Here is a 21,751-nt window from a genome sequence, read left to right as displayed (position 1 = left end):
TTTTACATCATTTATATTATCCTTTCCTCCCAAAAGCTGGAATTTGTTCCCAAATAAATGTCTTTTGCATTGGGAAAACAAAAAGAGACTCCATTTTAGTCTTGTTATGCTGGAACAACAATTTTAAGTGAGCTTAAAATGTGAAACTACATATGCTCAGAGTATTTCTTTTTCTTTTTAAAATCAGTTTAGCAGAGGAATTTTAGTTTCATGCTTCACAACCTATATAATGCACATGGGCATTTAAAAGTCTTCTACGGCCTTAAGTCCACAGTTCAAAATTACCTAGCTACTTACACCATTGATGATATGTATTGGCTGTGAAATGATTCAACCATTCCCGCATCATCATTTCAAAATTCCAGACTTCTGCAGGACAGAATCTGGAAGTTGCCATCTCCTTTCTTAAAGTCTCTTGTCTTTTAGCAGCTGCATAGCAAGAAAAAATAAAGCTGCAGCTTTATGTGATAGAGAAAAAATTTCCCAGTCATTAAGATCTCTCAGACAGGAACACTTGACAATCCTACTGCCTACTTCCCTTCCAAATACTGCTGGAAACACCATGGATCGGGATAAAAAAGGAAAGCAAACATTGCCAAACCCAGTAAGAAGGTATAAAGATTTAATACAGAGTAGGCAGGCAAGGGAGAATACTATAACCAGAGTCATTTAACTTAGATGTATCTTTGGAATAAGCAGCTTGTCAGGTTTGGCGACTCTTCATTAATATCTTTACTGGGTGAGAGGAAGGAGATAAGCATCTCCATTGCCTTAAGAAATGGTTGCTGATGGAAAAGAATAAAAATATCTTGCCAAAGGAGATTAAAGACAACCCTCTATATCCTTTCACCACCGTGATCATTGAGTAGCAAAAATATGGCATTCAGTCTTGTGACTGAAGAGGAACATGGAGCATGGAACCTTATTTTGGTGGTCCGAAAGATGGCTGCCACATGGTTTTTTTGGTTTGTCTAGAGACTATAAAGCGTAGTTTCCATAGCTCACTTCCAACCCTGTATCACACCCAAATGAATTGTTCAGTAGAGGAGGACACAGAGATGATGAAGAAATTACAACACCAATTAATGTATCATTCCATTATTTTATGGGTACGTTATTTTGGGGGAAACGGGGCATTTGGTTGACTGGTGCCCTCTTGTTGTGTGCCTTCAAGTCATTTCTGACTCACGTCGACCCTAAAGTAAACCTATCATGGGGTTTTCTTGTCAAGATTTGTTCAGAGGAGGTTTGCCATTACCTTCCCCTGAGGCTGAGAGCGTGTGCCTTGCCCAGGGTCACCCAGTGGGTTTTATGGCTGAGTTGGGAATCAAACCCTGGTCTCCAGAGTCATAGTCCAACACTCAGAACACTATGGACATACTTTATGTTCAGCCCCTGCACTTTATCAATACACTGTAATTTTTTAATAGTTGAAATAGCCCTGCCATTGCTGCCCTGGACCTGGAGCTTTTGAGATGTGCAAGGGCTACAAATCCTATGATCTGACTGCTGGGTGGAGGATATTGCATCAGGAAAGCACCAGGTTGCAGAAGGCTGTCCCAAAGCATGGTCTCTTGGCAACCCCAGGGCTTCGCAGCTGCCTTATTTTGATGCCTGTTTGTTTGAAATCCCTTAGCCTTGCCCTGTATGGTTACCATATGAAGCGAGACTGCCATTTTTGCACCAAGTTCATCTTTGTCTCATATATATGTATGTATGTATATATATACACACACCGTATATACGCAAGGATAGGTCGACCTCATGTACAAGTCGAGGGCAGGTTTTGGTGTGCAAAATGACGGATGTTGATATGGCCCATGGATAAGTCAAGGGTAAAACTTAGCAGCATGTAATGAAGGATGTAAAAGGAAACATGTTCTAGGGAACTATGGCTGCGTTCACACGGGAGAAATGACCCAGTTAAATAACCCGGAGTTGGGGTTTGTTGTGTTTCCCCAAAAATAATGCACCCATAAAATAAGCCGTAGCTTAGAAATCCCAGAATTCCATAGCCTGGAGCCAGACAGAGTTAAAGCACTGCCAAACCGGGTTATTTCTCCACGCTTCAAAATGGAGGACCTTCAAGAAAAAATGTAGGACATGGTGGCTCAAACAACTTGATAAAGATAAATTATGGTTTCATTAAATCATGCTGGAAATGGAGGACCTTCAAGAGAAATGTAGGACACAACCCTCTCAATAAAAACTGGAAACACTGATATAAATATCAAATTCATGCTTCTTAGTCCTCCTCAAAATTGGAGGAGAGGACATTCTAGGGAAATGTAGGATACATCCGGCAAAATGAGGACTGGTCACCCTGAGGGAAGGAAGGAGAGAGGACTCCAAAGTCCCGCCCCGCTTCCTCCAGGGAGTCCCGCGTACGGCTGCTGCAGCTGCCACTCTCCTGTCACATCCATCTCTCCGCCAATGGCAGGGGAGGAAGGGAAGCGAGGGGAGCCAATCCGGAGAGAGAGGGGGAGGGTGGTCCCGCCCCTCCCTCAGCCATCTCGCATCCAGCAGTTGGGCGGAACAGAGACTGAGGCGCAGAAGCGGAGGCAGGGCGGCCGGGGCGCGTGCCAAGGGGGCGGTCGGGGCTTCCCCCTGGGTCCTATCTCCCACCCTGTCCCCAGCCTTGCCCTCTGCTGCTCCCCAGAAGCAGCAGCAGTACCAGCAAGAGCAGCCTTTGCACCTTTCCCTTTTCCCAGAGGCCCAGAGGGTGAGTGGGGAGGGCCAGAACCAAGGGGGGAGCCAGCCTGGGTGGCAGGAAGCAGCCCCTCCCTTGCTCCACTTCCTTCCTGGAATTGCTGCCCCCCCTTCTCCCCACTGACACACACACCCCATTTTGCAAGAAGGGGGACGTGGCAGGGAGGGGGGCAGGAGGAAGAGGAGTCCATCATCATCATCATCATCACCACCACGTGGGTTGGAGAAGCAGCTGTTGCTTGCATAGAGGGAGGGCCCCCCATCATAGCACCATCCTCCTGCTCCCACCCACCCCTTGGCCTCCCACTCCTTGGCATCATCACTTAGGCTAAGCTAACAGGCAAGTATGAAGAGTGTTGGGGTGTCTGGGTGGAGGCCAGGACCCTTGAATTGGGGTGCTTTGATTCTGTGTTCCTGCATGGCAGGGGTGGTTGGACTCCATGGCCCCTTCCAACTCTATGAATCCATGATTCGAACAACCCTCCTCCACTACCACCCCCATCTTCCACTGCTCTGCTCACTACCTGCAGACTCAGAATCATCAGCTCCCTGATTGAGTCTATGGATGCAAGGGCTGGACAGCTGAGAACGCCAGTGGTGTACCAGGGGTTGGTTTCACCCAGTGAAGAAGGGGCAGACTGCCTCGACCCCCGGAGGTCTGTTAGGGCTCTGGCATAGCTGCAACCCCACCAAAGCCCAAGAGGAAGGGACTGCACCCTCCAGCAGCCACTGCCACTGGAGGGGACAGTGCCAGGGCCCTGGAGGTCGGCTTGGGCTCTGATGTGGCTGCAACCATACTGAAGCCGAAATGGAAGGGACTGCACCCTCTCGTAGCTGTTGTCACTGGAGCATGCAATGCCAGGGCCTTAGAGGTTCATTTGGGCTCCAGCATGGCTGCAACCATACTGAAGCCCAAACAATAGGGACTGCACCCACCAGCAGCCACCACCGCTGGAGAGGGTAGCGCTAGGCCCCCAGAGATCTGTTTGGGCCTTGGCATCGCTGCAGCCACACCAAATGTGACACCCTTTCTCACTAGCCCAGCAGCCATATTAAGTGTACCACCCCACTGGATAGCACTCAGTGCCATCCGTACTCCCTGCACTCCCCTATTGACACCACTAAATAAGGCGGATAGGAAGAAAGTCAATTCATTTGAGAGGTGGTGCTGGAGAAGAATGCTGAGGATTCCACGGACAGCCAAAAAGACAAGCAAATGGGTCCCTGAGCAAATCAGGCCAGAAATACCCTTGGAGGCCAAAATGATTAAATTGAGGTTGTCATACTTTGGCCACACCATGAGAGGCCATGACTCACTGGAAAAGACAATAATGCTAGGAAAAGTGGATGGAAATAGAAAAAGAGGAAGGCTGCATGCTAGATGGATGGACTCTATTAAGGATGTTATGGGTATGAATCTGCAGGATCTAAGCAGCACAGTGGAGGACAGGGAGTCTTGGAGAAGTCTCATATACAGGGTCATCATGAGTTGAGATTGACTGAAGGGTGGTTAACAATGACAAAGTCCATGTGATCACATTGCCCATTTCTCTGTATGGTTGTGAAAGCTGGGCAGGGAAGAAACCTGATAGGAAAATGATCAGCTCATTTGAGATGTGGGGCTGGAGGAGAGAGCTGAGAATCCCGTGGACTGCTAAAAAAAGACTGATGGATGGATCAAGCCTGAACTCTCCCTAGAAAAAAAGACAATAAAACTGAGGTTGTTGTATTTTGGCCATATCATGAGAAGAAAGGACTCACTAGAGAAGACTATAATGCTTAGCTTGGGAAAGTAAAGGGCAATAGGAAAAGAGGAAGGCCATATTCCAGATGGATGGACTCAGTCAGAAAAGCCAAGACCATGAGTCCACAGAGCTGAGTAAGATGGTTGAGGATATGATGACTTGGAGGTTTCTCGTATGTAAGGTCACTATGGGTTGAAGTCACCTGGAAGGCAGTTGACAACAAACAACAAAGCATCCTTTGGTCCTAGTACATAGATCAAGCCTGAACACTTCCTACAAGCCAAGATGACTGAACTGAGATTGCCATACTTTGGCCACATAATGAGAAGGCATGGCTTGTTAGAAAAGACAATAATGCTAGGAAGGGTTGAATGTAGTAGAAAGAGAGGAAGACCACATGCCAGATTATTAGAGGGCCTGAATCTGCAGGACTTGAACAAAGCAGTGGAGGATAAGGGAGTTTGCAGGTGTCTCATCCATAGCGTCACCATGAATAGAGATCAACTTGAGGGCAGTTAGCAACAACAAGCATCCTTGTTCAACCAAGGCACACCAGCATATATACTTGCCTCTGAACACATGGAGATTGTATTTCCAACAAGCTCTTCAGAGTGAAGATAAGTCCTCACCATTGCTCATCCTCCCCAGCTGTATCTCAGCCAAGAGGAGATGGTCTTGTTCATTGGGGGCTAGAATGGTACAGGAAGCATGTAGCAAAATGGAGACCAGCCTAAGTGGATGGCTTTGAATAAGTAATGGTTACATGGCCAAAGTTACTTCACAGGGCTGTTGTGAGACTAAGACCTGTGACTCCAATTTGTTGGTCGACTGATGGTCTACCAATAGCAAGAGGATTCCCTTCCTACAAATAACTGCACTTAAGGCAAAGTACCTGGGTTGTTTTTTAACATTGTTTTTCCATTCAGAAGCTTCAGTTCATGATGGATGAAGACAAAGAGAGCATGGAAGAAGAGAAGCTGAAGGGGACCTCTCTCTCTGCTACACTAGCTATGACTGAAGATGGAGAAAAAGTGAGTAACATGATCAGTTTTATCCTGAGCATCTTAACCAGATTGCCCAGAACGTGGCTTTTGTAAACAGCTCAAAACATGATATCTATTTCTTTTTGGATCAGTACATATAAAATGCTCTCATTGTGTGTGAACAGCACCAAGGGAATAGCTCAGCAGAACTAATTGGTGGTACTTAGAATATTTGGGAATCTAAGTCTGTTTCATGAATATCTTTCTTCCTTTGGTTTCCTCATTTCTTATTTTCAGAAGTTAGAAGCAGATAAGCAACCTGTGAAGGATGAGGACATCACCCAGCAATCTTCAGGGAGAAAACGGCTGAGGTCTAGAGCAAGAAAGGAAGTAGAATGGGCACAGAACGCCAAGGTGAACCATAAAAGGCTCCATGGGTTGGATTTAGGGAAGAGAGAAGAAATGGGGCTTAAGAAATGCATATCTGTCTTGTGCATAACTTGATTGCTGCCTTCTTTCTGTACTAAAAATATTTTAAGTTCCTGGGTGAAAAAAGAATAAATAAACATTTTCAGGAATGTGTCAGAGCCAGGATCCTTAGATTTCCTGGGAATGAAAGAAGGGCTTGGAAAAAAGGGCCCTTGGTTTGGCAGGAGAGGGGGGGAAACCCCTCAAAATAATTCTTTTTTGTTCCACTCGTCTTCCAAAAAGAAGCCTGGAAAAATTATTTTGGGACCAGTGCTCTCAGAATCTCTCAGCCATTGTAGCCACACAGGAACTGCAGTTCAATATAACTTTTTCAAGCTTTGGAGAACCTACACGATTCCCCCATCCCACTCCTACTATACACATCAAACCTCTGAGATTGGTTTGACTTCAAGAGAAAAAGAAACTGGTCCAAGGTAAAAGTCAGTAAATTTCATAAAGGTTTGTAGAGCTGAACATGGATCTATTTGATCTTAGTACAGTACTTTAACCACTCTACCTGCTTGTCATGTCCTATCTGGGCTGGTTGGTGTTTTATGCTCCTGTTCCCCAAATTGCTTCACTACCTCTGTCTTTTCTTTCAGCCTTTATTTGTTTCTCCGAAGAAACGGAAACTACTTGCCACTTTAGCCACAGCACAGAAAGAACCAAAAGAGGAGCATGAGGAGCGTCAATGTGAGGTGAGAGTGTTTGAGAACCAGCTGAGAGACAAAGTTGTGTCCAAAAGCTATTAAGAGAGAATGTTTTATGGAGAGTTCTTGTTTACACATGTTCCTTTCTTTGGAGGTAACCTTCTTCATTAGAATGGCTGAGTATTCAAGTAGTCTGGAAGCTATGCCTTAAAAAAGCAACTTGACCTGGGGCAGTTCATAAATTATCTGTGCTAGAAACCACTGGGGTGTGATTTTGAATGCTGGATTATGATTCTGCAGGCCAGGGCTCAAATCCCAACTCAGCGATTAAAACCAATTGGGTGATCTTGGGCAAGTCACAGTTGCTCAGACTCGGAGAAAGGGAAAGGCAAAAGTGAATCCCTTCTGAATAAATATTGCCATGAAAACTCCATAACAGATTTGCCTTGGGGTTGACATAAGTCAGATACAACCGAAGGTTCACAATAGCAACAATAGTCTCTTTGCTATGCAAATCTTTGCTTAGAGCACAGTGGCTTCTAAATGCCCAAGGGGGGTAGGCAGCCTGAAGCCTGCCTGTCTGAGGCTCTGGTTAGTAACTCCCAGAAGCATGAGTCTATGGCCAGTAACAGCAGTAGTAAGGGATTGCAGGAACTGTGATTCAAAATACTTGGAAGGCCAAAGAGTTTTCATCCTTAGTTTTATGGGTCATAAGATGTGCTGATCTGATTTTATGGAGGACTCTCTCCCTGTTTGAGAAATAATTGGACCCTTGGGAGGCAAGAACTGTTGAAAATTGAAGTCACTTGTTCCATTTCTTTTGCCTTTTCTAGCCAGATTCTACATCCTTCAAGGAGAAGTTGGTTGTGGTAGAGGACGGTAGGGAGAAACAGCTGGTTATTAGAAAAGTGAAGAAGGAAAAAAATGCGGAGGGGGATCTGGAGGTCGAGGTGGAGGTTCGGAGGGTTTCCACAGATGTGAATCCGGTGAGTGGAGCTGAGGACAGGACAGGAATATTTTAATGTTTGGACAGAAAGGGCAGCTTTCTCTGAATGGGAGGGTTTTACTTTCCTGTTTTATTTTTGGGATTGCCTCATCTCTCTCAAACCTATTCTATCTTATTCTATGGTCTTGCAGGACTCACTACCTGAAGAGGAGATGAAGGTGGAAATGGAAGAACAGAAAGCTCAAGAGTTTGAGGTGCAAAAAGTCACCATCCCAGTAGATGGGACTTTGGTGAGTGGTGGCAAAACACAGATGAGGAGATATTGGGAGCCCTAAAGAGGGAGAGTGGGTTAGGAGTGTGGATTCTAGCCATAGAATGAACATGTATATTTCTTATCACAGTACTACAGGACTTGAGAGAAATTGAATCTGGAGGGCCCTGGGTCCCTGTAACTTGTTGGCTGTTTGTTTGCCTGTTTTTGAAAGAGAGAGAGTTACTATAAAAAGTAATCCCTCCCCTCTCCCCCACACATTCCTCACACTCCCATCATGGCTGATTGGAGTGATTTGGGAATAGTAGTTCAGGCTACATAGGGGTTGACAGTGCCAGAAGGCTACTTTTATGGCATAGGAGCATTTTCAAGGCAATTTGAAGAGCTGCAAAATACTTCCACCACTTCTGTATTTTTGTGTCTGCCTTTGTTACATCCTGTCCCCAAAGAAGAAGACAGGGTCATTTTTCTCCCACTTCCCCTTTCCCCTTCAAATTGCACATTATGTTTCTTTACCTGACACAGCTAAATCAATCAGTTTGTGGAAGCAGCCTCCCATATGCATCTCAGCAGAGAAGTCTTAAGTCTATGATCCATTGCTATAAGTGGAATGCTTTCTTGGATAGTCATCTTTTCATGCAGTGCAGATGGGCTCTGGTTCCATGACTGACATGCAACCAATTTATATGGCAGCTCATTGGGGGTGGAGAAGTTAACTGGAGCTGAAGAGTATGAGTTCTAGGCCACTCATTATGAGCTTTGAGTTCCAGGCTGAAAAGAATCAAGCACCAACTTTTCAATCTAATTCCCAAATCTGCTAAAGGAGGGGTTCCAGTTAGAGGTGTAAATCCAATTGTTAATCTTCCATCAATTTATTTATTTATTTATTATGTGCCTCTCTGGGTACAACATAAATTAAAACATGTAAAGTCATTTAAACACTGTAAAAACACTATTAAACACTGGAAAACATATAAAGGACACATTAAAATCATTCAGCATATTTAAAAATTCCTAATTTAAAATTCATAGCTTAAAATCAACTTGGTAGACCTGCTGGAAAAGATAGTACAAAGCAGAGCAGGCAAGAATTCTGGATCATCAAAGACATTAGTAAACAGTATGCACTTTGTGAGGTGTGTGTTGGGAGGAATGAAATTAAAATTGCTGAAGTGAATTTAAAAAGACAGTGGGGAAGTAAGTCTTACACAATCTATATCAATACAGTGAATGCATCCTTAGCTCTTTTTAACATTCTTTCTATTCCTGCAGTCCCACCCTTCTTCATCCCACCCTAATACCTGTGGCGTGTGTGGGAAGAGTTTTAGCCGCCGCTCCAACCTGGCGAAACACCAGATCATCCACACGGGAGAGAAGCCTTACCGCTGCAATGACTGTGGTCGCAGTTTTAATCAGAGCTCTGCCCTCACCAAGCATCAGAGGACGCACACCGGGGAGCGCCCTTACGTCTGTGGAGACTGTGGTAAGGCCTTCACAGCCAGCTCAAACCTCCTCCAGCACCGGCGTTTCCACACTGGTGAGCGGCCCTACCGCTGTGAGCTGTGCGGCAAGGCCTTCTCTCAGAGTTCCAACTACAACCTGCACCGCCGTGGCCACACAGGTGTCACACCTTACCAGTGTGGGGTGTGTGGCAAACGCTTCACTGGGAGCTCCTGCCTGACCCGTCACCAGAGGACCCATACTGGGGAGAAGCCGTACCAGTGCCAAGAATGCGGCAAGCGTTTTTCGGGGAGCTCCACTCTAGCCAACCATCGGCGCACCCATACTGGTGAGAAACCATATGGCTGTGCTGAGTGTGGCAAGCGATTCACCCACCACTCCAACCTGGTAGATCACTGGCGGGTTCACACAGGAGAAAAGCCTTACGTGTGTACCGAGTGTGGGAAAAGCTTCCGACTCAGTTCCCACATAATTCGTCACCGTCGCACTCATGCCAATGCCCGTGCTACCAGCCTGGGCCATGACCTTATCAGCAGTTTCAGTGCAGCCTGTGATGAAGCCAGCATCAAGGCCTATCGTATTGCCCTTGGTTATGCCAGTGATGGCAGTGCTGACATCAACAGCCCTCATGTTGCCAATCACAATGCCCTGTGTGGCGATTCCAGTGTCTCAAATGGCAACAACGATACTGATGGGGAAGACAGTGACCGGCTTCTCATTTGCAGTCAATGTGGTAAAGGCTTCCACCTGGAGTCCAGCCCTCAAGAGCGGAGCCAAGAAGACTCAGCAATGGGGGACGGTCCCTATAGTTGTACTGAGTGTGGTAACAGTTGTTGGACGTAGCCAGACAGAGGTGGAGCTGAACAACAAAGATCTGGTAGCCCTCTGAGGCACTGAACTGATCAGAAAGTCCCAGCATAGGAAGAAAGAGATGTATCAATTGCTAAATCAGTAATAGACCAGGATGTGGACTGAAGTGGGCATATAGTCTGAGCTCCACTTTTTTAGACTGGGATTACCCTTATATTGAGCAATCCTTGATTCTGTTTCCACAGGCATTTTCAGTTTGTTTGCAGAGTTCTTGCTATTGCCTTTAGTGAAGGAAAGGAGTAAATAATACCAGAGAGTGTTTACTCTTAAATTCTAGGCAAGATTGGGTTTTGTTTGAATGGTGCCCCAAGATAGTGTTGGAAAGATGGTTCTCAAACCCTCTCTTCTCATTCTCCCTTTTTTTCTTTTTTCCTCCCCATTCCTTCCACCCTTGCAAAATAACAACAATAATCCCACTCTTCTCTGTGCCTTCCCTTTATAGGGGGAAAAGTCCGTTTGGTAATCCAGGGCTCTATCTTAGCCTGAAAATTAATAGGACTAAAGATAGGCTCTGTGTTTGGCTCAATGTCATCCGCTCCCTCGTTGGGCAGGGAGAGGTACAGTGAAAGGAAAAGGATGTAGACACAGGTTTTGAGTCTCCCTTATCTGAAATGTTGGGACCAGGACTGTTTTGGATTTTCTTTTTTTCTTTTCTTTTTTTCTTTTTTCTTTGGATTTCAGAATACTGGTATTTGGATACATGTATATAATGATATATCTTAGAGACAGGATCCAAGATTAATACAAAATAATTTTATGTTTCATATATACCTTATACATGTAGCTTGTAATTGTATACAATACTTTTAATGAATGAAACAAAGTTTGTGTACATTGACCCATTATAAAGCAAAAGTGTATAAAGGTGTTGAAAAAAGTTTTGGGATATTTTGGGTTTCAGTACTCCAGATAAGGAAGACTCAACCTGTAGTATTGTGGGAAAAGAGCAGAGAAGAAGGTGGCCTTCTGTTCTGGCTTGCCCAGATGAGACCCTACTGAAGAATATCTGCTCTGTCTGTGTCTCTTTTACATATGGGTCTGTAGAAAGATTTTTGGGGCTCATTAACAAGATTACCCTTATTTTTACACCCTTCCACAGCATCAGATAATTGAAATTTAGTATACACATAGTACATGTTGCCAATTACTTTTTTTAAAATGCTGAGAGGCACTTTTTAACATTTCTCCTCCAATATTTGGGAAATGATCTGCCTTGTAATTGTGACTTTCATTCCACTATTGTGCAAAATGAACCTTGTGCTTGAAGCTGCCTCAAACTGACAAAGCAGAAGTTTGCAGTGGCAGCCAGGCATATGTCTCCCATTGCTGAAAACAGGCTATATATGTACTTAGTATGCCTATAAAATTTCAATTACCATTTGTGCTCTGATGTTTTATTATGAGACTCATACTCAGCTTTCTGGCGGAGGAAGGACAATGACAAGGTCTGAGGAAAACATAGTTTTCCCCACTACCTCAATTAAGTTCTTACAGTCAGCATGGATCTAGGGAAGTTCTCTAAGGGCTTGGCTATGTATTCTTTGCTAAAAACAACAACATATCTTTTTTTAATGCACTAAAGTAACCTGAAATAAACTGTAGCAATGAAGGAAATTTGCAGAGGACTGTATATTTTCTGTGCTCTGACCTGTTTCCCAGACCACAGTGTTGAGGTAGTCATTTCTGCAGGGCATACTGAAGCTCCAGTCTCTCATCTCTAGAGGAATAGACAAGGTCTGGCATCAGATCTCATTATCCACTGTTTTCAAGTTTCTTTTGGCTTCTGTAAATGTAGAATCCTATTGAGAATTATTTTAGAAAAAGGAAGTGTGGCATCCTGATAATCTTTCAGTGGCGTATACACTTTTCTTTTTGAGTAAATTGAGGGGAGGGCATTTTTCTGATCTAGTGTGTTGCTTCAGCAGTTCTAACCCAATACTAGTGCAACTTTGGCCCTTGTCACACGTGAAACTGGAACTCCAATCCGGAGCCATTCGAAAGTGAGGGAGAAGCAGAGTCACTTCGAATCCAAGGCAGTTCACGTGATTAATTATCACACGTGAAGAATGAAATTGTGCTTATTACTGAGGCAAAGCGGAGCGAGTGCAAAATAAATTACCACACCAGACGGATTCAACGATTTGAATCGGCAGCCTTGCGAATGCTCAGTGGAGCTCTGGACACTGTCATCCTTCCCTGCTTCCTCCGTTTGGCCCCTCCTTAGCACCAGGATGCAGGGGGCTAGTGGGAGCAGGATTGGGATGATGAAGGAGGAGGAGGATGCAGGAGCAGGACCAAATTCTGCTCCTGCATCAGGAGCACTTTGGATTGACTTTGGATCTGGCTCGGAACTGCTCCCCATAGAAATCAATCACATGTGATAATCTATTACGTTTTAACGTGAATTCACATGGTTGGACCAGGAATGACTTCGGATTGGAGCTGCAAGACCCGTCATCTGATAAGGTCCTGACAGTCTTGGAAAAATTGTGATGTTGGGGTGAATGGGAGACATAGTTCCTTTATTTCTGGGGGTACAATTCAAAGACATGGCCATGTTAGTCTGGAATATACAAATGGATATTGTAGCACCTTTGAGTACCTCTGTGAAAGAAGCTGTAGCATAAGCTTTTGTAGACTTAGTCTACCTTCTGAGGATGCATCTGAGGAAGTAGACCAAGTCTACAAAAGCGTATGTTGCAACTTCTTTTGCACGGTTAGTCTTAGAGATGCTACAGGATCCCTTTGCTTTATTTTCTGTTGTGAAATTTTAAGTAAACACACACAGGATTGCAGCTTTACAAATAAAAAATTATATGGTGTTACCAATTTCTATAACATACACTATGAGAAATCACATTGTTTCTTATCATTTTACAAATGAGCAAGGATCTTTGTTGTTACCCTCTCAACTGCACACTTGCCAAGGAAGTTATTTATGTTTACAACCATAGTTATGTCAATATATGAAAATTTAAAAGTTCTAAGATTTTTTTAAAATGTCACAGAAGACAAAAAACAATTTCTCATTAATATCAGAGTGGCTAGTGGATCAAGACAACTAGATCAAGACAACAAATACGGAAAATAAAACAATGGTTCACAGACTGGGAAACACTTGATATACTATCCAATCCCCAAGAAAGGGGATACCAGGGATTGCAGTAGCCATAGGACCATTGCATTAATTCCCCATACAAGTAAAGTGATGCTCAAAATAATATAATAAAGACTATCACCATAAATGGAGTGAGAAATGCCAGCTAGGTTTAGGAAAGAAAGAGGCACTAGGGATCATGTTGCAAACATATGTTGGCTAATAGACCACAACAAAGAATTTGAAAAGAACATCAGCCTGTGTTTTATAGATTACAGTAAAGCATTTGATTGTATAGATCATGAAAAGCTATGGATTGTTCTTAAACTAAGCAGGATCATACCTGATTAATACTTGGATGGCAGACCGCCAATGAACACAACGAGCTGTAGGCTATATTTCAGAGCAGGAAACTGGCAAAACCACCTCTGAGTATTCCTTGACTGAAAAAACACAAATTCATAGGTTGCCATAAGTCAACTGGCAGCTTAAGGCACATTCAAACACAGTTCTGTAAACGATGTATCCTTACAGAACACACAATCTGTATTACTTTTTTCCCACTTCCTTTAAAAACACATTCCTCGGACTCTTCATTAAATAAACAGGATACTGCAGTGATTATTTCTAGATATACTGGACCAAAATATTAGGCATGTGGTTTTGTTTTTTTAACTGAAAAAGTATAATTTGGGTACATGGGCAAAAGGTTGAGGGAATTACAAATTAATTTAGGCTGTGACTTTATACATATTTGGAAGTAAGTAATCTGACTGAACTCAATGAGGATTACCTCTGAGTAGGATTGCAGAGGTGCGAATCCTGTGGGCTTTCAGATGTTGATCCTGACTCTTGATTTCCATTGCAACTTGGTGTGCAGAAAATAAATCAAAGCTTTCCTCGTCACTTTATGTTAAGGATGAAAGAAAGGCAAAAAGAAAGGGGTGTCAGGAGAAACCTGCCCTATTTTGATCCTATTTTAAAATATAATCAGACATTTTCCTTGATCTGGACTGGAAAGTGAAACAGTCTTCCACACAGATAACAGAGAACCACATTCAGGAGAAGTGGGAAAGGATGTTCAGCTTCTATCCTTTAAGAATGTGGGGAGGGAGGCATTCTGTATAGAGAAAATGCATAGCGAATAATACTTAAAGGTCCTTTAATACATCTTGGAGAGTTAAAAATAAATGTGTCCACTTTGAGGGGTTAATATCAGTGAGATGTGCACATGTTGATGGGAACCGGTAGCAGTAATAAGGGGGGGGAGATACACCAGATGGACCTTCCTGTGTTGCCTTCCACCCCACTGTCTCCCCCTCCTCCAGTAGAAAGGAAAGCAGAGCTTGGCTTTGGCATCACTAAAGTAGCACAGCTGTCAGCATGAATGAACTGGTAAGCAGCCAGAAGTCTGGTGTGTTTCTCATGTATATCCATATAGTGCCACAAGTGTACTCTTTATTGTTGATCACCATTTATTATTTGAGACAGTTTAACTTTACAACTTGGCTGTGAGTTCTGAGGCAGCTGGAAAACAGAGATCTAGAGGCTAGAGTTGTTGAATTTTAAATTTGGGGTGCTGGGGACAGGACACTCCAAGTCTTCAAGTAGAAGAGCTGCATGTTGTGTAACTTTCCAGCTAATATTTTGTGGCATTGCTCCTGTCCTGTCACTGACGCAGCTGCATGAGAAGCAGAAATCTGGGAGGTGATAGGTATCCACTAATGATCTGATGTGGCTTTGGAGGAGAAAAAGAAAGAAGGTTTTTGGTGTCAATGTCAGCTATCCATCTTGGTTGCAGGCTGGAAATGCAGGCTATACAGTATATCTATATATACACATATAGAATCAGGTTATTTCAGTCACTAGCCCATATAGCCCCAGAAAGCAAAGGAGAAAAGACTTTTTATATAAAATAAACTTTGCTCCTTTGCTTTCTGGAGCTATATGAGCTAGTGACTGAAATATTCTGATTCTATATGTAAAATGCAATATGACAGAGGATTCATTTTTCCCTCTTTGACACAAATGCCAATATGTCAATATGCGAGTTAGCCACAAGCTCTAGATATCTATTATTTTAATACGAAAAGGGCTTACATCTTGGACCATTTCTACACTCCAACTCTCTTGCCAATTTATCCTACTTACTTATTGAAGCTGTTTCTAGGACAGTGACCATAGAAAAGAAAATGTTCCAAGATCCTGCATGATGCTCATTGAAAGTTAAATAAAGGCTGGCAAAACATGTATGTGAACACAAGGTCTTTGGCCTTTCCGCCTTTCCAAGAATAAAAGCATTGACAGAAAGCATGTTGCATCTTGAGGGTCTTTTGACTTGCTGTTTCCATCAGTCAGTTTTCAATAAATAAAGCATCCTCTTTTCAAACAGATGGAAGTAAACATTTGCCCATCTCCTTACACTTGTACAGATGCCAAGCCTTTTGCTCTAAATGGGTTGTTTTCCCCATCAGTTGGGTTTATAAGTCACTGAGCAAGATTTCCATGTGTGATGCATTGGTGTTTCAGACAAAGAAGCATATAGAACATAAGAGACAAAACAGAAGTGTTATTATTGTGGCATTAAAAGAACATAATTAACAGACTCTTCTCTCTCTATAAGAATTTTGCCCTTCTAAGGAATTTGACTGGTAAACCATGCCTCTCAGGGAATAGTATAGGTTTTATGGTGTCTATAGTGGCAATATAAGAATGAGCAGGCATTTGTTAGAATACTCACAGTTGATTATAGCTTTCATGCATCTGGTGCTGAATAAAATACTGTGTACTAATAATAATCCATGAGGGGCTCAAACATATGATATTGAGGGGGCATGTCTTGAAACCATATGCAACCTTACTCTATTTTCTCATTCATGTGAAAAAGCTGTTTCTGCTGCAAATCCTTTGCAACTGCTGAGATGGATCAGGAGGAAAAGCATGACAAAACAGCCTTTGAGAACAAGAATTGCCTAGCAGGTATTGGGAACGCAAGACCATCTTCAAGACTGTTTGGTAAATTTGGAGAAAATGGGGACAAGTGGATGGGGTGGCAAGTCACTAGCAGCGCCTTCTAATTTCTTACTATAGGAAAGAAACATTTCAATTTCAGAAAGATTGCAACATAGTCATAAAAGTTCAAAATAACTGCAGGGAAAAGAGCTCCATTTATTGATGCCATCCCAATTACATGGTATCTAAAAGAATATCAGAAGTGAAAAGAAGGTATAGTAAGCACACTGCCCATAAAGTAGGCACAGGTCTAGACAATTTATTGTACTATAATTTCTGTTGTTTGTCTATTTTGCTATACAAATTTTTATGCTTAAGACCAAGGCTTATACTGTATATGATTATTATGATTATGATTATTTTATTATATTATATTCCGCCTTTCTCCCAATATAGGGACTCAAGGCAGTGAACAGCAGATTTAAAACAATACAATTTAAAAACAGTACAACATTAAAATGTATAAATATAAAACTAGCACTTTGAATTGTGCCCAGAAATGGACTGTCAGCCAATAGATCTGTTGCAACAAGGGAGTTGTATGCTCCCTGTAGTCAGCTCCAGTTAACAACCTGGCTGCAGCTCTTTGGGCCAGTTGAAGTTTCTGAGCATTTTTCAAAGATCACGTAGTGTGCATTACAGTAATACAAATGGGATGTAACCAAGGCATGTACCACCATGGCCAGATCTGACTTCTCCAGGAATGGGTGCAGTTGTTACATGAGTTTTAGCTGTGCAAAAGCACTCCTGGTCACTGCTGATACCTAGGCTTCCAGGCTCAATGGTGAATCCAAAAGTACCCCCAAATTACACACCTGAGTTGAACTACCATGTAGCTTTCATGGGCTGGGGCCACTGATAGGGATATTGCTGAATTTGACAGATAATTAAATAAAAATTTTGTGGCTTACCATCACATCTTGTTATTGTTAATTCTATGTTTCATATACATTTGCTGGTCTAGAGGCCACATTTTTCCTTAAATTTGCAAACAATGTGTATTGACCTTTTGATCTTAGTTCATAACTCCAGATTCAAGATCGAAAGCCAGGCAGGACAGAAATAAAAGGATGTTGTTGTTGTTGTTGTTGTTGTTGTTGTTGTGTGTTTTTAAGTCATTTCCAACTTATGGCAACCCTAAAGTGAACCTATCATGGGGTTTTCCTAGAAATAATTGTTCAGAGGGAGAAGGGAAATTGGAAATATAATCCAATGGCAATCTGAATGCAATCATGGGGTTTAACGCTATCGCGTGATAACCCACTACACGCAAATTCAGGCAATGGGAAGTCAATCTGAACGCAATAATATGGTTTCACGTTATTGTGTGATAGACTGCCACACGCAAATTCGGGCAATGGCATGCTATTTTTGGGCAATGGGGAGCCAGTTTGAACGCAATGCGCGTTCACATAATTGCGCTAAACTAGCAACTTTAAGTGAATGCATTCTGGCCCCACTTTCTTTTCATTCGAATTTAAGAGAAATTCCTCCCGTTTGATAAACTCCCGAGGTTTCCTTTTTTCTTTTCTGAAAGAGTGTGACTTGCCTAAGGTCAGCCAGTGGGTTTCCAAGACTGAGTGGGGATTCGAACCCTGGTCTCCAGAGTCATAGTCCAATACTCGAATCACTACACCACACTGGTGAGAAAGGACTTGTTAAAGGTATAAAGGAAGAGTAATTGCTAGCAGATAAGGTTGCCACAGTGAAAACAGGAGAGAGTTCCTGTACTTTAATATTGTACAGAAGAGGGAATTTTAGCTGGTGATCTGGTTGCTTGAGAAGCAATATTTGCTGAATCCCCCCCTCCCCCCCCCCATTTAAACAACCATTAAAGGTACAGAGCCCTTTCCAGTGAATGAACTAAATGCCTGATAGGGAAAAGAGTTTGTTGCAAGCCTGTAATGGTGCTTTTAGGAAGGCTTGAAACTAGGATAAGATAATGACAGCATATGAATCAATGTACTGTACATTTTTATTTTCATTAGGAGCAGGGAAGAAGATGGAAGACACTGAGACAAGTGAAAAGTCTGCAAACAAAAAGAGAGAAGATATTACACCAGGGCTAAAAAATCAAGGACATTTAACAGCCCCAACAACAAAATACCAGCAAGTAAGTTGGGTGATTTGTGGTGTTTGTGGAAAAAGCTTTGTCAAGACCTGTGACCTGTTTGCCCACCAGCGAACCCACACAAGAGAGAAACCCTATCAGTGCTCCAAGTGTGGGTGCTGCTTTTCTGTCCAGTCCACATTGGCTAGCCACCAAAGTATCCACACAGGTGAGAAGCCTTACAGATGTCAGGAGTGTGGCAAAAACTTTCAACTGAAGAGCAACTTGACTCGCCACCAGCGTGTCCATGGTGGCATAAGACCATTCCAATGTGAGTACTGTGGGGCCACCTACAGCACCAAAGCTCACCTGGTTTGGCACCTCCACTGCCATACAGGTGAGAAGCCTTACAAATGTACTGAATGCTGGAAGCATTTTGGAGAGATCTCCTCCCTCGTGGAGCATCTTCTTTCCCACCAGGGCAATGGCGGTGGAAGGAAAAATGGAGCTGCCTCCACAGGGTGCTTGGGTGGTGGGAATCTTCACCATTGTGATGACTGTGGCAAGAACTTCTGTCGGAGCACCACATTAGCAGAGCACCGTCGTATTCACACTGGCGAACATCCTTTTGCCTGTGAAGAATGTGGCGAACGGTTCATGAGGCGGGCTGTCTATAATGAACATGTCCGCACACATTCTGAAGAGGGTCCACCAAACTTGTGTATAGCCTGCGGTAAGTCCTTCACTAAGCGTTACTCCCTTCTCCAGCACCAGAGGTTACATACAGGAGAAAAGCCCTACCATTGTCCCGATTGCCCTAAAAGTTTCATCGCCAGCTCTGCCTTGACACAGCATAAGCGGATACACACTGGAGAGACACCCTACTTATGCCTGGACTGCGGGCGCCGTTTTAGCCAGAAATCAGTACTTACGACACATCAGAGGCTTCATACAGGTGAGAGGCCATACAAATGTCAGGAGTGCGGGAAAGGGTTTAGTCAGAGTTCAGCATTGACTCAGCATCTCTGGAGTCACACTGGGGAATCCCCTTATAGCTGTGGAGAGTGTGGGAAAAAGTTTAGCGGTATGTCAGCCCTCAAGCGGCACCACCTCACCCATACAGGTGAACGGCCCTTTCACTGTGATGAGTGTGGCAAAGGGTTCAAACAGAGCTCTACGCTGGTCCAGCATCAGAGGATTCACACCCATGAGAAGCCTTATGCCTGTATCCAGTGCAACAAGAACTACAGTCAACGGGCTGCTCTAGCTAAGCACTTGAGAACTCATGCCAAGAGCACCTTTCTTTCCGACAGTGAGCCCATAGACACTAGAGTTTTCAGAGACCCTTTTATCCAGCCGCCAAAAGAGGATGACGACAGTATGGAGAATGACATGGAGGAAGAAGTAGATGAGGTACTGGTGCTCCCTCCAGGGACATGGGATGTTGAGGTAAAAGAAGAGCCAGAGCTTAACTGGGACAATAATGTTCCTGCTGCAGAACCAGAGTCACTCCCATGGGTGAAAAAAAAATTGTCAAACAAAGCCCAGATGGAAGGGAAAGAACTGCCAAAAATATCTTGGAGAATCAAAGAGGAGCCTGATGACTGAAGAGGTTCTGTCAAACGCTGTTTCTGTAAAACAATGTGCAATTCCAGAAACTCTCAGGATGGTTAGGAAGCAAGAATGACCTAAGCCTGTTTGCATTTCATGGTTGCTCTTTAAAAAAAACACCTGTGAAATCAAGGCCTGGCATTTAAGCCCACACCCTATGATTTCTGAAACATTCCTTATAAACTTATATGTGTGCAGATTCTAGGAGAGGAACCATAATCCAGTAGTAGAGTATTTACTATGTATGCTGAGAACCCATAATTCAATTACTGGCCTCTCCAATGAAAGCAGGAAAGGAGAATGTGTGTGACCCTTCAGATCATGTTTGATTGCAACCCCCTCATCTTTCAGTATCAGCAGTGGTGGCTAGGGTAATAGGGTTTTCAGGGGACCACATATTCTCTTAGTTAAAGGAATCAGGTAACAGGTGATGAGATCTCTGCCTCAGCCTCTGCTTAGCCACTGACGGTCAGGGAAAATAATGGTGGGCTATAGAGGCAAATAGTTTCCTCTGTAGCTTTGCACTCCTCAGCTTCTCCCTGAGGGTAGCAGTGTACATCTCAAAGAGTTAATACTGTACATATTCTGGGCCTAGTCATCAAATAGCTTTACAAGAATCTGAAAATGCAATCTTTTTTTGGAAGGGGAAGACTCATAGCTGAAGGTATAATATTAGGATAGAAGGCACAAGTGGTGGCCATAGGAACTCACTGATGGCATAATGGTGAGAGTTGCAATCCAATACATCAGAAAGTTGTAATCCAATACATCAGAAAGGCTAGAAAAACCTGACCCTATTTTGTTGCTCAACAACCAGGTCATGATTACTTCCTCTTTACATTGTACTAGTTTATAAAGGATTCATGTCTAATGATTCTTGGGATAAATTTCAAGTCCACTTTAAAATGGTTTGAGTACTACTGGGTTTCATTGTCTGCTGTGTGACTAGGAAATAATTTTTGGTTACAGATTCAATAATGTCCAGTAAATTGGACTGAAATTCAATCATACCTAAAGACAATCTGTTGACATCAGCAGGACTGAAGTTAGTGATGAGTAGCTCAAACGGCATGGGATTAATGTCAAGCAAAAGTAAATCTGGACGCAACCCACATTAGGATGTTACTGGTTCAGAATCCTTCAATCCTGATGCCAAAACTTTTGAAACACTGCTTACAGTTTTCTTACCAAACAGGATTTTTTTGTTCTATGTGTTTAGATGTTACTTTTTCATGGTGAAAAAGCTGGTCCTCTAAATATTTCTGTGGTATAAAAAAGAAAATGGATGAAATCTCTGCCTCAGGCTCTCTATCCCATGGTTGAAATTGGCATGGCATTGGAATATATACAGTGAACAGGCATCTTCAAGGTGTATTAAAAATTGAAATAATATCAGTATTTTTAAAGGGACACTCTGGAACTAGGTTATATACCTTACAAAATTTCTTGGAGCTTGGATGGTGTTGTGGCTCTGTATCAAATAGCATACATGATATGCTGAACATTTGTGTCTCATCATAGGAGGACGGCACATATAAAGAAAATACATGTAGCAATCTTGAATGTAGATTTGTCTCAGGATGTCCTCTATTTTGCAATTTGATTTCTCTGAGTGAAAGTATCATATATGTTTTGACTATTTCGAAAGAAACAAAATAAAAAAAATAAAAAAATCAGAATTTAATTCATTTCTATTTTAAAAAAAGTATGTGAAGTGCTCTTTTAAACATGAGTTTGTTCCAGTTAGCTTAATTATGAAAGAGCAGGTGTTGGACCTAGATGCAGCTTTTATACCAAGAGAACCAAAGGAAAGAAAAAAAGCTGCCCTTATAAAACTGCATTGTTGACTAGTCACTTTAGGAGGGAAATTCCTCTAAG

General features: G+C 42.8%; 2 protein-coding genes across 3 annotated transcripts; both read left to right on the top strand.

Moving 5' to 3' along the window:
- Positions 1-2,715: 2,715 nt before the first annotated feature.
- Positions 2,716-12,750, top strand: LOC149303825 (uncharacterized). Its single transcript, XM_089480256.1, has 7 exons — positions 2,716-3,049; positions 5,381-5,485; positions 5,735-5,851; positions 6,508-6,603; positions 7,389-7,541; positions 7,693-7,791; positions 9,045-12,750. The coding sequence occupies exons 2-7, from the start codon at positions 5,393-5,395 to the stop codon at positions 10,074-10,076; spliced, it is 1,590 nt and encodes a 529-aa protein (XP_089336382.1). The 5' UTR covers positions 2,716-3,049; positions 5,381-5,392; the 3' UTR covers positions 10,077-12,750.
- Positions 12,751-14,508: 1,758 nt separating this feature from the next.
- LOC149303824 (uncharacterized) lies at positions 14,509-21,477 on the top strand. 2 transcript variants are annotated; one of them, XM_089480253.1, is made up of 3 exons: positions 14,509-14,595; positions 16,088-16,179; positions 18,201-21,477. In XM_089480253.1, the coding sequence occupies exons 1-3, from the start codon at positions 14,588-14,590 to the stop codon at positions 19,868-19,870; spliced, it is 1,770 nt and encodes a 589-aa protein (XP_089336379.1). In that variant the 5' UTR covers positions 14,509-14,587; the 3' UTR covers positions 19,871-21,477. The 2 variants fall into 2 exon arrangements, with proteins under 2 accessions (XP_089336379.1, XP_089336380.1); XM_089480254.1 differs by lacking the exon at positions 16,088-16,179 and having other exon boundaries at positions 14,513-14,595.
- Positions 21,478-21,751: the final 274 nt, after the last annotated feature.

Source organism: Sceloporus occidentalis, unplaced genomic scaffold, assembly GCF_023333645.1.
Source record: "Sceloporus occidentalis isolate IW3139 unplaced genomic scaffold, rSceOcc1.0.p SCAF_14, whole genome shotgun sequence".
Taxonomy (NCBI): Eukaryota; Metazoa; Chordata; class Lepidosauria; order Squamata; family Phrynosomatidae; genus Sceloporus; species Sceloporus occidentalis.
This window is presented reverse-complemented; position numbering and strand designations above follow the sequence as displayed.

What these genes read in the sequence shown, in the direction of transcription:
- LOC149303825 (XM_089480256.1), top strand. Translation starts at nt 5,393, where the DNA reads ATGATGGATGAAGACAAAGAGAGCATGGAAGAAGAGAAGCTGAAGGGG. An exon ending in ATGAGGAGCGTCAATGTGAG is followed by an intron (nt 6,604 to 7,388) that starts GTGAGAGTGTTT and finishes TGCCTTTTCTAG; the next exon opens with CCAGATTCTACATCCTTCAA. An exon ending in TTTCCACAGATGTGAATCCG is followed by an intron (nt 7,542 to 7,692) that starts GTGAGTGGAGCT and finishes ATGGTCTTGCAG; the next exon opens with GACTCACTACCTGAAGAGGA.
- LOC149303824 (XM_089480253.1), top strand. An exon ending in GAACAAGAATTGCCTAGCAG is followed by an intron (nt 16,180 to 18,200) that starts GTATTGGGAACG and finishes TATTTTCATTAG; the next exon opens with GAGCAGGGAAGAAGATGGAA.